The sequence below is a fragment of the Podarcis liolepis genome (assembly GCF_965112155.1).
Source record: "Podarcis liolepis genome assembly, chromosome: 3".
Classification (NCBI taxonomy): Eukaryota; Metazoa; Chordata; class Lepidosauria; order Squamata; family Lacertidae; genus Podarcis; species Podarcis liolepis.
In genome coordinates this window covers 65,813,645-65,830,352 of record NC_139557.1, presented here as the reverse complement: position 1 = coordinate 65,830,352, position 16,708 = coordinate 65,813,645, and the positions used below count along the sequence as shown (strand labels likewise).

General features: G+C 38.6%; 1 protein-coding gene across 3 annotated transcripts in view; it reads left to right on the top strand.

The window, feature by feature from the left end:
* Nucleotides 1-16,708, top strand: part of SHPRH (SNF2 histone linker PHD RING helicase) — a 40,728-nt gene that overhangs the window by 8,508 nt on the left and 15,512 nt on the right. For 2 of the 3 annotated variants that reach the window (XM_083496227.1, XM_083496229.1), the window contains 12 exons: nt 296-377; nt 1,039-1,189; nt 2,527-2,632; nt 3,681-3,937; nt 4,948-5,628; nt 5,963-6,214; nt 7,603-7,681; nt 9,424-9,587; nt 9,678-9,934; nt 12,416-12,537; nt 13,715-13,803; nt 15,202-15,294. In XM_083496227.1, coding sequence (XP_083352353.1) covers nt 296-377; nt 1,039-1,189; nt 2,527-2,632; nt 3,681-3,937; nt 4,948-5,628; nt 5,963-6,214; nt 7,603-7,681; nt 9,424-9,587; nt 9,678-9,934; nt 12,416-12,537; nt 13,715-13,803; nt 15,202-15,294 — 2,333 coding nt within the window. The remainder of the gene's footprint in view (nt 1-295; nt 378-1,038; nt 1,190-2,526; nt 2,633-3,680; nt 3,938-4,947; nt 5,629-5,962; nt 6,215-7,602; nt 7,682-9,423; nt 9,588-9,677; nt 9,935-12,415; nt 12,538-13,714; nt 13,804-15,201; nt 15,295-16,708) is intronic. The other variant, XM_083496228.1, reaches the window with a different exon arrangement.

Here is a 16,708-nt window from a genome sequence, read left to right as displayed (position 1 = left end):
TGTATGTAAAACACTATAAAGTACTAAGAGGTGGTGTTATCCAGATTTACAATCTGGTCATTTAAGGGTCTTGTAACTATTTGTACTGGGTTCATTTAATCTTATAGAAGCTGAAGGGGCATTGGTCTGTAACAGAACATAGGGCTCGAGGGATTGTGGAATGATCAAATAAGATTCCTCAGAGCTTCAGTTTCTGTACTTTCAACTTTGAAGATAAGCGAAGAAGCAGTCAAAATAAATTTAAATCATATGAGTAGAATTTGTATGAATCTCATTGTTTTCTTCTTTCTCTCAGTAGAAAATGCACTCCACTTCTTATGGAGAGAGTTTATTACTTTAGATGGACTAAAACTGTACTATAATCCTTTTACTGGCTGGTAAGGATTATTGGTCTTATTATTACAGCCAAAGTGCATACAATTTAAGTAAATGTGTTTAATGCTATAAATATCACTCCAGCACTTGTTTTATGAAAATGCCTTAATGTGACTATTTCCTAGATTTAAACAATAAGAAATTATATAAATATCTTTTGAATACTTCTGAAGATGAGGAAGGAAAATATGACAGAGATTGGGAAAGGAATTAAATCTGTTAGTCTGATTTCATAGACCCATAGAATTGTAACTTGAAAGGGACCCTGAGGGTCATGTAGACCAACCCCCTGCAACACAGAAATCTCAACACCTGGTTCCCCATCCAATTTGAAAGCATATTGGATCCTGCTTCGTTTTGCAAATGAGCAGTTTTATTTAATTCTGTGCTTGATTGATAATGAAATATATATCGTTTCCTTTCTGTTCTTAAAAAATGTGTAGGTACTAGGATTAAAGCAACTCTTATGATGGATTTTGTTATGTGTATATCTTAAATATTAGAGATTGGGTTGTCCACGATCCTTCTCCAAATGCATGTATTTCTAGAATGTTACCTACTTCAGAAAATGCCAATGTAGTCATTTGCTTCTGTTAAATTTGTGATCAGAAATTATACATACACATAACATGTTCTTAACTAGGATGAATCTTTGGTCTTCAGCATTATTCGTGAACGCCCAGTTGCTGGGCCTCAGTGGCCTGGAGGAATATTGGCAGATGAGATGGGCCTTGGAAAAACAGTAGAAGTATTGTCCCTTATCCTGACACACACTCGAAAGGATGTTAAACAGGATGCTCTGATGTTACCTGAGGTGAGAAATTTGTAGTAGGTATGAGAATGAAGCAAATGGTTCCAATACTCGAGAAGTGATTTGGTCCTTGCCGGGGTAGGTGGTGAGGGGAGAAGAGACCATTCTTGGTAGCAGAACATTGAGCTAGGGGTTTATTAGGGGTTTATATTCATAATAAATTATTCATTTTTTTCATTTCCACAAGTCTTAAGTTTCATGTCCATCCATAATCAAATCCCATTTTATTAAAAATGGGGGGAAGTTTTATGATGTTTAAGCATATGTATACAAAAACAAACATGGGACTGGTTGCTTAACTGTGTATCTTCAGCATTAATAAATACAACTTTAAAATCTGTATAAATTGAGCAAGAGTTTACCACTCAGTCTCAGATTTATGTTGGACCAGATTGTATGCTTATTTTTCGACATGCCTGATTTTTTTCTACTGAAGTTCTTACTATTATACAATAGATTACAGGTTACCATCTAGAACCAAATGCCAAATTGGTCCAGAATTGAACCTCCTGAATTGAACAAATTGATCTACAACCTACATAATCTGGTTGATCATAATAAATTTAGTATTAGACAATTTTAGAAGATACCAGAAGCACCAAGTTTCACAGAATAGGGTTCATGAAAGTCAGGAAAATTGTTTTTGTTGACAAAATTTGTGTACTTCTCCCAGGGCCAAGCAAAATATACAGCATTCACTAGGCTAAGCTTATTGAGAGATTATCTTTATTTGTAAATTACTAGAATAACAAATTTTAGGTCAACATACAACCTTGTGTGTTTTTTTCTATGTTTTGAAGACCTTGCCTCATACCTGTGCATTGCTATAGTCCATATTCTATATATTAGGACCAATCTGGTAATAGCAAATTAATATTTTCTCTGTGCCCAATCTATTTATTACTAACTTTTTCTTTTACTATTTTATGTTGGTCATTATCAAACTCTCATGTTGTCCCATGATGTCGTTCCTTTTGTACAAAGACTTTGGCTTGTCTGGTGGAATTTCCCCTCTTCTCTCCTCCTGCACGCCACCAAATTTTTAAATAACTTTAAATATTAGTTTTTCACTTCAGCTGGGATATCTGTTTGATATCACCAATCTTAACCATATTGTTAGTGAATTGTTACTGTTTGCCATTGCATTGTCACAGCAAGCATTACATCCCCAGCCTTAGTTTTTCTATGTTGAGTCAGTAGATAATATTCAAATATTCTTGGCATGCTTGTTTAAGATACATTAATTGTGCGTAGGACTCAGTGATGCAAATGTTAATTTTGTGAAGCAGGTCAGCATGGTAGCTGAACATAAATCTGATATTGTTAAAATTATCTCTTAGGGTTTTTTGGTAAACTTCTTTGTTCCGCCTCAACCTAGTGAAGGAAGCAAAAAGAAAAGCATAAAGAAAATGGAACTTAAATTGAAGGAAAAAGTGCACTATCCTAGTAAGTGTTCTTCAGTAGGTTTAATTTGCCAGAAGCAATAATAAGAAATATGTACCATTCACAGTAGCTTTGGTACTGGGTCTAAAGGCTCCTTCCTGCAGAAACATCTAACTAGACTACTTTGAATTTGTGGGCAAAGAGTGGTAGGATTGCTGTTGAAAACAAAATATTTAAAAGCCTTACAGCACAGCCAGACCAATATTTATTTGCCATTATACTCTATGTGTATATACATTCTGCCTGTTTCCTACTATTATTTGTACCAATTTGGTGTGACATATTTGCAGATACATTTATTGCTGCATAAAAATGATTGCAGAGATTGATAATATAAAATAACTGACAGATCAGTACTGCAGGATATATTTCGGATTTCTGTATATTACAGAAGAGCTAAAGTCTATGTATTAGCATTGCACGTTTTACTTTGATACAAAGATGCAGACATGGTTCCCATATTAGTGGGGGGACTCATTCAGATGTCTCAAGCAGACATTAGGGAACACTGTTGAGTATATTCTTTGAGAAGCTGTTGAGGTCGAAGGTAAAATGGGTTGTGGTCTTTCAAAAAATAATAATACTTTTAACATGAAAGTCATTTGTAGCATATATGAAATGAATAAAGCATTTACTACCAAGCCCCCCAAATTTATCTTTATTTATTGAGGTTTTAGTATATGATAATGATGCTTTTCACATCAGGGCAGGTCCTAAATTGATTGCATGCAATTGAATAATTATGTTTAAGGGTTTCCCCCCCCCAATTATTTGAAATACTGCAATAGGTTCCTTTAATTTTGTTAACTTTTCCTATTAACTAGTTTTGCAGAATTGATTATAGATGAAAATTAACGTTACATCAATTTTTAAAAAGAATAGTCGGCGCTGCATTAGTATTGTATTGGATTTGAAATTGTTCATCACTTTGAGATGTTTTCATGGAAAGTGATTCCTAAATAAATACATAAATACTGTTAAAATCTTAACATTATATTGTGACCTCTTTTTGCACAACTCCTTATCGTAGATATTTATGCCTTCACAATAGGTTTGCGAGTGATGCTCTTAACAGCTATAAAAGAAATGAATGTGAAGAAGGGAGCATCTATTGTGGCAATTTTTAAGTATGTCCATGCCATATACAAGTATGACACACACAGAAACCGTCGCATTCTTAAAAGGACTCTGGAAAAATTAATTGCAGAGAAGGTAGTGGAACAGGTCAAAGGTCATGGTCTTGCTGGTTCTTTCAAGCTGGGCAGAAACTACAAGGAACAGAAATTTTGTAATAAATTAAAAAAAGAGGTAACCTGGGAGTTTTTTTTAATCCATGGAGGGAATAATTTCTATTTAAGTGTTTTGATACATGTCCATTATAGTAATTTTGGGAATGGGAGCAAATGAGAACAGAGCAGCTAAGTCAATTGAACAAGAGCTGATAGAATTCAGGGAGTAATCGCTGTGTAGGAAATCTTATCTGGATTTGCCATTGGATATTTTCCACCATCTGCTTTAATGACTGTAGTCTCAAAAGTTGTTGTGAGATATCTTCATATCAATCCCTGAACATTTTAATGGGTTGAAATAATTGCATGCAATTTAGGCCAGGGAGAACTGGGTTTGAACCCCAATGGCTGATAATGAGAATGAATGAACTTATAATGTGCAGTAGATCTCTTGGGTGTAATGCTATTACACTGTTTAATGAATAACAGATGTGTTGCATTGTAGTTTTGGGTGTAGTTTCTCAGTGTTAAACTGCCGTGCTGAATTAGAGGACAAAAAAGAACTGAAAATGTATAACAGTGTATACACACGCACACATATTTATATATATATATTCCTATATGCATTAAAATGTAAGATGTCAACACTCTGCAATTTGCATGGCCACTGATAGGCAACCTATCAGTGAGCTGTTTATTGGAAGGGGTGGGATGCTGTAGCAGAGTTTAATGGGGAAAGCCCTTCACACAGTAGTTGGGCAGGTAAGGGTTGAGATATAAAAGGGCGGTGGGGTTGGTTAGGTGTGTGGGAAGGGCAAAGGGGTTGGTGAACAGAGCAGGGATGGCAACCCCTAGTAAGAGTGTGTGTTTCTTTGTTTGGAACTCCCTTTAAAAAGTCTTGTAAAAGTCTACTTAGTATCCTGAAAGTGTATTTTGTTCCGAACATGCACAGAATGCAGCATGCACATTGGGACTTTTCCAGCTCCCCTTCCCTTGTGCCTCCTAATTAAGTGTTTGATTTAATCCAGAGTGTTTTTATGAAGCTGAAAAAGCAAAATAAATTTATTTTATTTTATTTGTTTGTTTTAGAAAATAAAAACTTCAGCTAGGGTTCAGAAGAAAAATTCACCAGAAAATAAGAATGAAACCAAAGAATTGGGAGATGAGGGCACATGCTATCCAAATGGTCTTAAACTATCTCAGGCAGTAGACATCACAGCAGAAGAGCATGATTACTGTACAAGAAGCAAAGATAATACAAAATCAGAAATGGATCCTAAGGGCTGGATAATGCAAGAAGATTCTCTGCATAGAACTTCTGACTTGCAAGAAAATAGGCCTATTTCAAAAAACAAAACGTATTCTACTGACATTTCTAAAAAAGATGATGAAGCTGAAGAGCAGCAAGACAACTCAGAAGGCCAGTCTCCAGCCTCTCAAGAACACACTAGCATTTTTGTACCACATCCTGGTTCTATTTTTCCATTCAATACCTCTGATTATCGCTTTGAATGCATATGTGGTGAGCTTGGCTTGGTTGACTATAAGGCCCGTGTGCAGTGCCTGAACTGCCACCTGTGGCAGCATGCTGAGTGTGTGAACTACAAAGAAGAAAATCTAAAGATCAAGCCCTTTTACTGTCCCCATTGCCTTGTAGCAATGAAACCAGTTCCAACAGGAGCTACTCTGATAATCTCTCCAAGTTCTATCTGCCACCAGTGGGTTGATGAGATTAACAGGCACGTGAGATCATCTTCTCTTCGAGTGTTGGTAAGAAAAGGTGTTGTTTCACAGCAGCCAATAGGGGAAGTATACTATGTTGAGGTAGAGTGTAGCAAATGCAGTTATTAAGTGAGTAGAATGAAAATATTTTCACTCCTGGGTAGTTGTTAAAATAAATGCCCAGCATTTCAGTACATTTTGATAATGGTAGTAATCCTTAAGATTTTTTTGCAGGATAGATTGATTTATATTATCATCATCATAGTGTTAAAATCCTACAAGGCAGGAAATTTTCAGCTTCTCAGTGTTCTGTGTCTCTCCCCCTCCCTCAATTTAATTGTCAATGCTTTCTCTCATGTGCATTGTGCCCAAATTTATGCAGGTTTATCAAGGAGTGAAGAAGCATGGTTTCTTGCAGCCTCACATCTTGGCAGAGCAGGAAGTAGTGATCACCACATATGATGTCCTTCGTAGTGAACTGAACTATGTGGACATTCCTCACAGTAATAGTGAAGATGGACGCCGTTTCAGGAACCAGAAGCGTTATATGGCTATCCCAAGTCCCTTGGTAGCTGTGGAGTGGTGGAGAATTTGCCTGGATGAAGCACAGATGGTAGAATGCACCACTGCAAAGGTGAGAATGAACTTGAGTTGCTTGGGTATGACCCTGTTGAACATGTACAACATAAAAGCAAATGAAAGAGCCTACTTGTATACCCTTTTAACACGCGGGCATATAAATTTGACCTTAACATTTATTCTTCTGAAGTGACTAATATAGTTTCCCTTGGAGGTGTTACTAAATGTTTTATCTGCCGGAGGTTTGACTTGCTATGAAGCTTAGTACTTTTTTATAATTTAATCTCTTAACACAATGTATTATGACAGATTAAAGAACTAGGTCATCATGTATATTACACTGCTTGATAGTTGAAAGCAAGATGTTAGTCTGTTTCAGTGCCTATCTAAACAGGCAGAGGGTCTGCCCTTGGGTCTAGAAGCTGTAAAACGGTCTTTATTGACATTAAGAAATATTAAGCAGGACCATTTCAGCTGTTTGCAAAGCGATACTGCTGTGAATACCTGCTCACCTCCAGTAAAGGAATTTCTTGGTGGATGACATTGCATATTTGAACAGCTAATCTTTTGAACAGTAACAACATGATAATTTCTCTCTCTCTCTCTCTCTCTCTCTCTCTCTCTCTCTCTCTCTCTCTGGGTGTGTGTTGTGTATGGATTGGAATGAGAGAGAGAGATGTTGGAACACACCCACAATGGGTGTATCCTCATTCAGATCAGATAGCTGTTCAGTTTTACTGAGGACCGCCATGTGTACAAATGAATAGGCATCTGTAAAGTAGAGTGAAGGAAAGAACCCAGACGACAGTGGGAATGAGGGGAATGGGTTCCAGAAGCAGGCTTGCTGAAGAAAGGAAGGGGAGGCTGAATTGCAGTGATATGGAGTGTAGGAAATTGGAACAATGTGTAAAAGTATTCCAGTTTGAAGAAATGAGAAGCTATGGAAAAGTAGTCACACCGTGTCTGTGAGTATAAGGGGCTTTGTTCTGATGGCAAGATGCAGTAATGATGGCAGGCCAGGAACTCAACTGAGTAGGAAAATAGAAATGGAATGCTGTCTCAATACTTCAGTTTACATTGCTCAAATGTTCAGCCTTTTTCACCTCTTCCCTGTTCACAAAACTGAGCCATAGCAGTGTGGACAGTGCAGGTTGTTGGGATATTCCAGCTGAGCATTTTTCACTAGGACTCTTTCTACTGGTTGGTCTCTATAGGGGGATGAAATAGAAAGGTGGGGAACTACCATCTCGTCAATTTCCTAAAGCAGTTATTCTTCACTTACCATTGTGGTATTCATCCTTGCCATTCAAGTGATGTAGGAAGTACATTTAGAAAGCGTGGTGGCAGGTGGACCCTTAGTATTGCTTAATATTCTTGGGCTAAGCATGAGGTTGTTCCTAGTAGTCATGGGCTTTAATTATATTTTCTATAATATTTTATTAGGCTGCAGAAATGGCTCTCCGTTTGAGTGGAATCAATCGCTGGTGTGTCAGTGGCACACCAGTGCAACGAGGATTGGAAGGTGAATAGTATAGCTAATCTTCTGTCTATATCAACAAGCATGCAGTAATGGCAAGGGTATTTTGGTCCAAACTCCCTTCTAGAAAGCAATTCTTTTTTTAAAATCCAGAATATTTGTGTCCTGGCTATCCAACAGCATATTGTTCGAGACAGTTAATAATAAAAGAGAATCCATCAAGTGCAAACTAAAGCATATTTAAAATACACCTTAAAAATCACATACCAAAGAAAAAAGCAGCACAAAAAACCAAAAACAGTACTAACTGTACCTACAAGTAGGTCTTCTCTTATGTTCCCACCAAATGTACCTATGACATTGATACAGACAGTGACCTCATTTGCAGATTTTAATGCCCAGGCAAGTTTATATTGGAGCAGGCAGTCCTTCAGGTACACTGATGCCAAGATATTTAGGACTTTAATGGTCAAAAGCAGCCCTACTTTGATTTGGGCTTGGAAACTAATTTGAAATCAGTTCATTTGTTGTGATCAGAATCACACGCTCCTCATCAGCTACTCCAGTTAGCAGTCTGGCTGCAGCATTTTGCCCCAAATGCAATAGTCCAAATGTACGTAGAGCCCAGCATCCTATTTTCACAGTAGCCAACCAGATGCCTATGGGATGCCCACAAGCAGGACATGAGCACATCAGCAGTTTCTCCACTTGTGTTCCCTAGAAACTGTTACTCAGAGGCATACTGCCTCCAGTACTAGAGGTACATGGCAGGTAGTCATTTATAGCCTTATATTTCATGGGTTTAACCCTGTTTTTAAGACTCCATCTTGTGGTAGTAAATTCCAGAGTTAAGTTGGGTGCTGTATGAAGAAATGCTACCTTTTGTTTCTCATGAATCTTCTGACATTCAGCTTCATTGCATGGCACCAGGTTCTACTAACTAGGACATGTGTTGCCATGGACAAATTCGTACCTCAAGTAAAGGATGTAGTTGACATACTAGCCAAAGCTATGCAAACATAGTTCCAGCAACAACCTGTTGCCTGTGTATCCAGTTTCCAGGATTACTCACAAAGTGTGAACTTCATTGATCAAGGGAAGTGGGACCTTCTCTAAAACAGGATGAACTACAACTTTTTGATCTGCAGTATTATAGATTATGACAGTGTTGGCCAAACTTGGGTCTCCAGCTGTTTTGGGACTACAATTCCCATCATCCCTGACCACTGGTCCTGTTAGCTAGGGATGATGGGAGTTGTAGTCCAAAAAAACAGCTGGAGACCCAAGTTTGGCCAACACTGGATTATGACAACCTAATAATTGCATTTACAATTGGCATCTATTCGTTTTTAGTAATAAACTTAAGAAACGGCAACAACAAAAATATTTTTTTAAGCACTGGGAAATTTTCTACCCTCTATCATTGCCACCATGCAGTAATCCTTGTTCAGGAAAGCCTCCTAAGAATTAGGAGGAAACTGGAAACCGTCCTTCCATGAACTTCCATATAAAATTTACATTTGTGATTGAAGCCTAGATTTTGAAAAATGTAAGAGCTTTGAAATTGCTGGTGGACTCTGTGTGATACTTATAAGGGAATGTACTGCTTATTTTAAGCTTTCACAAAGATTTGGTTGTATACGCAGCACCCAAGTTCCATCTCTCCTGCCCAAAGAAAGCAAGCGTGAAGTAATTTTACTTGTCAGGCTTAGCTAAGTTGCATTGTGTATAAGCTTTTTTTAAAAAAAATCTTGCTTGCAGTAAAATGTGCTGTTCCTTTGTCATAGATTTATATGGATTAGTACTGTTCCTTGGAGCTGATCCTTACTGGGTCAAATATTGGTGGGATCAGCTTCTGTATCGACCATACTGCAGGAAAAACACACAGCCTCTCTACAACTTCATAGCCAAGATAATGTGGAGGTCAGCAAAGAAGGACGTGATTGACCAAGTAAACACACAAGTTCTAAGAATATGTTCATAGACAACATTTTTCACCCAATACTTGAGTTACTCATTTGTCGTTTCATTTTATTATTAGATTCAGATCCCTGCTCAGACAGAAGATACACACTGGCTCTATTTTTCTCCTGTGGAGAGACACTTTTATCATCGCCAACATGAGGTCTGCTGCCAGGATGCTCTGGCAAAACTCAGGAAGATTTCTGATTGGTCCCTCAAACTTAGCAGCTTGGATCGGAGGACTGTTGCTTCCATTCTGTACCCTTTGTTGCGCTTGAGGCAGGCCTGCTGTCACCCGCAAGCTGTACGTGGAGAATTCCTCCCACTGCAGAAAAGGTTAATTACATTTATTCTAAAAGTGACTCTAGACCTCTCATAATTACAGGACTCTTATACTGATGGACATGGCTCAGTGGGGCTTATTTCTGGGTAGACTTACAATATTGAAATGTAAAGGTTGGGCTTTTTCTGTAGTTACTCTAAAGTCAGTTGGTGAGTGAAATTCACCAGTTTGGTATATGAAAGAGAAAGCTATTTGTTATTCATTTCGACTTCATATTCCAGGCAGTGACTCTAGAAATAGCAGAGTACTTGTGAAGTTGAATTTATACTTACAAGACAGCGTTTGAAAATACCCTGTATATTCTGCATACAAAGCAAGACATACATACATCTGTGCAACCTGCTGCAGTCTTGTTACCTCACCTGATGGAACATTAAAGATAGTTGTTGAGGTTCAATGTCAGATAATATGCAAAACTAAGATCCCACTCCATGTTTTTAATCATTGTGACTTGCATCAACAAAGTGCAAGTGAGGTTGTAGTAGGAAGGGGAAATTAGTGGAAAGTGAGGAAGGAAGCAGAGGTGCCCTTTGCTTGCAAAAGAGCAGCTTTTGATCCAAGGCTATGAATGAAAAGATATCAGATCTTTTAATTTTAATTATCTTTAACTTATAGTATTCTGAGACAACTAACTGAGCAAAGAAATAAATAGATCTAAACCATGCAGATAGGTTTAGCCTAACTGTGGTTGGGATCCATTGATTTGTTTGGTCTTTGCTCTTGACTCAAGACTATTTGTTTACCATAAATCGAACAGTGCTGAAGAATCTTTTACTGCACACACCACCAATTGAAATTCACATTTTCATCTGCAACCAACAAGTAATAGTACTGATTGATTAATCCTTTTCAACTCTGCAGATTACATGTTTCTATACTCTGCTGTGAGAAGAAATAGCATAACAGTATGGCAACTGATGTTGACTATTCATACTATCACAGCCTAGAAATACTAGCTTTTATTGGGAGCAGAATATTGGAACTAACTGTTTAGTGTTTAAGTTGACGCAGCAAGTTCAGGAAATGTGTCAGTGAAATAAAGCAGCTTTAATTTTAACTGAAGGGTTTTATCTGTCCTAGCAACCTATATTCAGTGGAATGTTCATGGGTAGCAGCAACATAGCCACTTCAGTAAAGGAGGAGTACAGTAACAAAAAAGTAGCTCCCATAAAAAGGACTGCAGAAAAAGGATTTGTTTCTAAGCTCTTTTTGTCTGAGAGCAATAGTCCATTTTTACAACAAATGGTTGAAATTACTTGTGGGTATCCTTTTACTTCTGTGTCCATGACACAGTGCTAGAGCTTCTGAATAATAGAAACAATGAACCCATCGTCTCTATCAGGTTAGCAAGCTAGTTCACTGTTGCTTTGCTATCCTGCCCTCTGTGAAGCTGGGGGTCCCAGGTTGTCTTTTATCCACATAATAGCCTGGACCAGTCTCTTGGTTTAGATATAGAATCACATCAGGTTTCTTTGCCTGTTGTTAAATATATATCCTTTTCCTCATAGCATGTCTTTTAGAAATCAGCATTTATTTTTTATTTTTACAATTTGAACCTGACAGTGAACAATGCCTACTTTCTCTGTTTCTCCCACTCTGGTCCTGTATTGTGCCTGGGGAATGTGAACATGAGAGTACTGTTACGCTCATATCCTGCTTGTGGACTTCATAGATAATCTGGCTGGCTCGGTGAGAACAGAATGCGAGACTAGATAGCCTTTGCTCTGGTCCAGATGGGCTCCTCTTATATTCTTAGAACAATCTGCTTCTCTGTTAGGGTGCTTCCACCTGGAAGCCTTCTGCAGGTTTCTGTTCCTTCTCATTCCACTTTTCATCAGATTATGAGATAGCAGCGTACTGTCCACACCATTTAATTTTTTAAAAAAGCAAGCAGCTGAGTTGAACATTGTCACCATAAACAAGCCCAGACTGGAATGTTTTTAAAGTGTTTCTCCCTTTTCCATGGGCTGGCATAGCAGGTCCAGTGGAGAGTTTGGGGCTGTGTGTCAAATAATGAAGATTATTTGGCTTGGCCAATGGCATCATGAGACCTTGAGCAGCATGGACTGGGGGAAAAGGAGGAGACCCTTCTTCAGGGTAACAATCCCAACTGCAGTTTCTTGTCCCCCTCTCCTGTAGGCTAGGAGTGCCATTCCACTATTTGTTGTGTCACTAAGGTCATGTTACTTGGTCATGTCAAGTCAGTCATTATAGTCTCTCACCACACTTTTGCATATAATGTGGATTACAAGGCATCTAGGCAAGGATTGTATCATTTTTTCTGTATATTAAATGGAATATATTTAGTAAAAATATTAAATAATAGCAGTAGAACAGCATCATTTTTGAATTATACCAGTTGCTATCCCTTTCAGTTTATTATTGTTATAAAAAGTACATTCTTGAAAAGGTGGATTTATGACCTCTAATGCATATTGAATGCCGGCACTTCATGCTTTGGGTCTCTGTTGCAGCACAATGACAATGGAGGAGCTTCTAACATCACTACAGAAAAAATGTCGAACAGAATGTGAGGAAGTCCACAGGCAACTGGTGTGTGCTTTGAATGGATTAGCTGGTATTCATATTATTAAAGGTAAAATTGGCTCATAATAGTTTGGTGTGGTTCTTATGACTGCAGTAGCACTCATATATTTTATTTATATTGAGAGAGTTCTTTACTATTTGGTTAATTCAGACTAAATGCAAAGGGCTGATTTGTTTTGCCTCGGATTCCTCTACGCAAAATATAAGCCTCTGTATCGAGCCACTTACTAACTACGAATATCCCTTGGCTCTGAGCACCAAACTAAATTGGACTACCTGTGGAATCTGTTGGTTGTTTCTTAAATAGTTAAATACCATCCCAGGTGTTTAGGCATTTCTTTAGTAGAGTTACTGGTAAATCCTAAAGGAAAATGTGTATGTTCAGGATACTCAAGAAATGACATTTGTACTAGCTGCAAGCAAAGCTGCAGAATTGTAAGTCTGTGGAAGGTTAGGAGGTGTAAGTTGCTGAAATATTACTTCAAGATAGACTTGGTACACCAAGATGCAGGAAGAGAAATTTAATCAGAAATTAAGATGGCACTTGGGGAAATACTTGCATGCCTTTTTAAAGCAGTCAGCAAAGAGGAGGGCAGTTTTACAGGCCCACTCAAAAGTCTGGTGACCCAGCACACAACTCTGCATCAGCATAAGAAGTACTTGAATCCAACAGGGAATAGTGACTATGTACAGTTTTATTTTATATCTCTTATCTCAAAAAATATTTTTACAACATTTTAAAAATATGTTAACTTTATCAGTGGCTGCATACACAATTTTACTGTTTTGATCTTAATGCTACAATAGGTTTGCCGGTCTGTCTCTGTCAAGCTTCCATATGTAAATAGCCAAACAATTTAATATAATACTTTACAGTGATGTTTCTAAGTGTTGGAAATAGGGAATTATTTCTGTTTGGGAACAGACATAGAAAGTGTCTGTATCTTCCATATCCAGGGTGGGGAGAGGGTTCCCATTGCTTCTACTTCCCTGGAATGAAAAATCACAGTGGTAGTAGTAGAATGCTGTGTTTTAGCTTTGTTTTCACAGTTGGAAATTTATTCTCCAACTCCTTTTCAGTTATAATTTGTTTATGCAGCATAGATGTCTCTAATTAAAGTGCTTACTAAGAAATCCTGATGGCACTGTGTGTACAGTTGTAGATAATTAGACATTTGAAAGACAGAAATCCCAATACTCCAGTCTGAAATATGCTAATTTTTCAGGTGAATATGCATTGGCAGCAGATATGTATCGAGAGGTGCTGCGTTCCTCTGAAGAGCACAAAGAGAAGCTCAAAACAGATTCATTGCAAGTATGTGCATAATCTCTGAAGGCACTCTTTAAACTAGTACAGAAATTTTGTGGAACTTTTTTTTGCCTTTTTCTTGGCTTTTATGTCTATTCATGAGCTAAAAGATTGATCACCTGATCAGCCATCAAATACCAACCTCTTTTGCGAAGAGAGACCTGGTAATGTTTTCAACTTTCAAAAATCATCATTGTCACCAGGCATATATTCTGATATTTAGGAACCAGCTTACATTTTGTATCAGTTTAGTTCAATCTATCCATAAGAGGAAAACTAATTCCTCTGTTTGAAATAGTGTTACATCCAACTTCACATGAATAGGCAGGTGCTAGGCAAGCATTGGGTTGCAACTAGTGCGTATACTGCCAGTAAAAACTATGATTTCTTCACAAGGATCTCATAATTATTTAGCACCCTGGAAGTATGGAAGACCAGGATATAAATATTTTGAACAGTAATACTCAATCTATTGTACCAGATGAACAATGTAAACAGTGAGCTAGGCCTTTCAGCTGGTGATAGTGGTTTTTTTTATAGCATCACTATGGAATACCTGTGGGCACCTATCGTTCTATAATGTACAGGAGTCAGTTTATTACACTATTACAGGAGTAGAGAACAGGATCTGGCCAGTGGACCAAGTTTAACAGTGGGACAGAGATGCCCACCAGCCAAACACCTAATTTCAGAATGTTTTTGACCCTACTTGCCCACATAGATTTTGCAGAGAGCTTTTCAAAGTACTGTACACGACATGACACTCAGCTGTTTTTTGAATCTTTGAAGGCTGCTTACACAATTTCACGTATGTGCACTGGGGTTCGGAATGTAACCCCCGCATAAATGGGGAGTCACCTGTACTGTTCTTTTTTGTATAACATGAATAAATGTATACTGCCATAACTTTGAGATGTGGGTAGAAGATTATTTACCGTATATACACGAGTATAAGCTGACCCGAATATAAGCCGAGGCACCTTATTTTACCTCAAAAAACTGGGGAAACTTATTGACTCGAGTATAAGTTGGTTCACTACACCACAAACTCTCCCCCCCAGCTCCTCCCGTCCCCCTGCCTACCTAGGTTGCTGCCAAGAGGCAGAGGCTGGGGGCGGCAGCGGAGGAGGAGGAAGGAGCAGCCTGAAAGAGCTGTTTTCAGGCTGCTCGTTCCTCCTCCACCACCTTTGCCGCTGTCATAAATGCGCTCGGGTGGGACCCTCACTTGAGTATAAGCCGAGATGTTTTTTTCAGCTTATATACACGAGTATATACGGTAGTTCTATGTGGTAATGTGTTCATGTTTCTGTGGGGATTTTACTGCCGATTTAAACTGCTTATTGTTCGTAATTGTCACCATACGTCAAACTTAATCACTGCTGCCTTTTTTATTGACAAACGCAGAGACTTCATTCTACGCACAACTTGATGGAGCTTCTGGCAGGAAAGCATCCTGGGATATCACCCACTTTGCGCGATAGCAGGCTTCAAGAAGAGGTGATTGTACACTGTGTGCACTTCAGTGTATTTAGAAATGCTTCCTGCAAAAGAATTTATAAAATAATATAATTTGTTACAGGATAGCTCCGAGGCATCTTACAGAAATGCTTACAATCCTAAGGTCAAATGTAAGGAAATTCCATGTTTGCCATATCTTTCCAGATGCAGCTGTAGTGTACTTTCAAGGTCACAACTGTCAGTAACAAGCTGAAAGAACAAATGAATAGTTTCCTTATGGAGACTGCTGTGCTTAACTTCTTCATAACCTTATCCTGGCTATTGTTGTAGAGTTAATGCAGTTCTTCTCAAACCTCCACTAACCATACTGGGCTGTTAATAATAATAGAAAGAGTTTATGGTTGTGAAGTTGAAGGTAATTGAATTGATCAGTACTTTTAAAGGACTGCCTTTAGGTAAGAGGGACAGAACAGGTCAAGACAGGGCCAGTCACTGCACAGTTAGGACCTAAGGTTTATTAGGGCCTGGATAAAAGTTTGGCTGGGATAGCTGAAGCTGAAAAACTAGCAAGGCAAGAATGAATACCAATAGATCAGATGTTTTGAAGCTGACCAAGTAACTTTTCACAGATGATGAAAACAAGGATGTGACATTTAATGAAGAACAATCTGTAGAATTGGAGAACAGAGTGGGAATTAGTGGCAATAGTTGTAGCGTTATATTTGAATAAGAATTAAGAGGGATAACCAAGTCCATTTGGATAGGAACAATGATTTGAAGGCAAGATTGCATGAAAATGCACACTAAAAATGATGGCATCCACTTAGGAGGCTGGTAAGTTTTCGTCTTGCTTAGGTGAGGCTGTTCTACCTTCAGTTGATTGCTTATAGGCAAGAGCCAGCTAGGCACACCCTCAAACCCTGACAAGTTCTTTCTTTTATCATCCTTTGCTAGCTACTACAAGTGCCTGAGGGACGCGGGTGGCGCTGTGGGTAAAACCTCAGCGCCTAGGACTTGCTGATCGCATGGTCGGCGGTTCGAATCCCCATGGCGGGGTGAGCTCCCGTTGTTCGGTCCCAGCTCCTGCCCACCTAGCAGTTCGAAAGCACCCCTAAGTGCAAGTAGATAAATAGGTACCGCTTTATAGCAGGAAGCTAAACGATGTTTCCATGTGCTGCTCTGGTGCCGGTTCGTCAGAGCAGCTTCGTCACGCTGGCCACGTGACCCGGAAGTGTCTGCGGACAGCGCTGGCTCCCGGCCTCTAGAGTGAGATGAGCGCACAACCCTAGAGTCTGTCAAGACTGGCCTGTACGGGCAGGGGTACCTTTACAAGTACCTGAGTAATGTTTCAGGTTGTACAAAGGAGCATTATGTATTAACTTTATTTGGAAAATTCATAAATGGCTTATATCTCCAAGCAATGTACAGATAAAATGTGGCAAAAAACCCAATA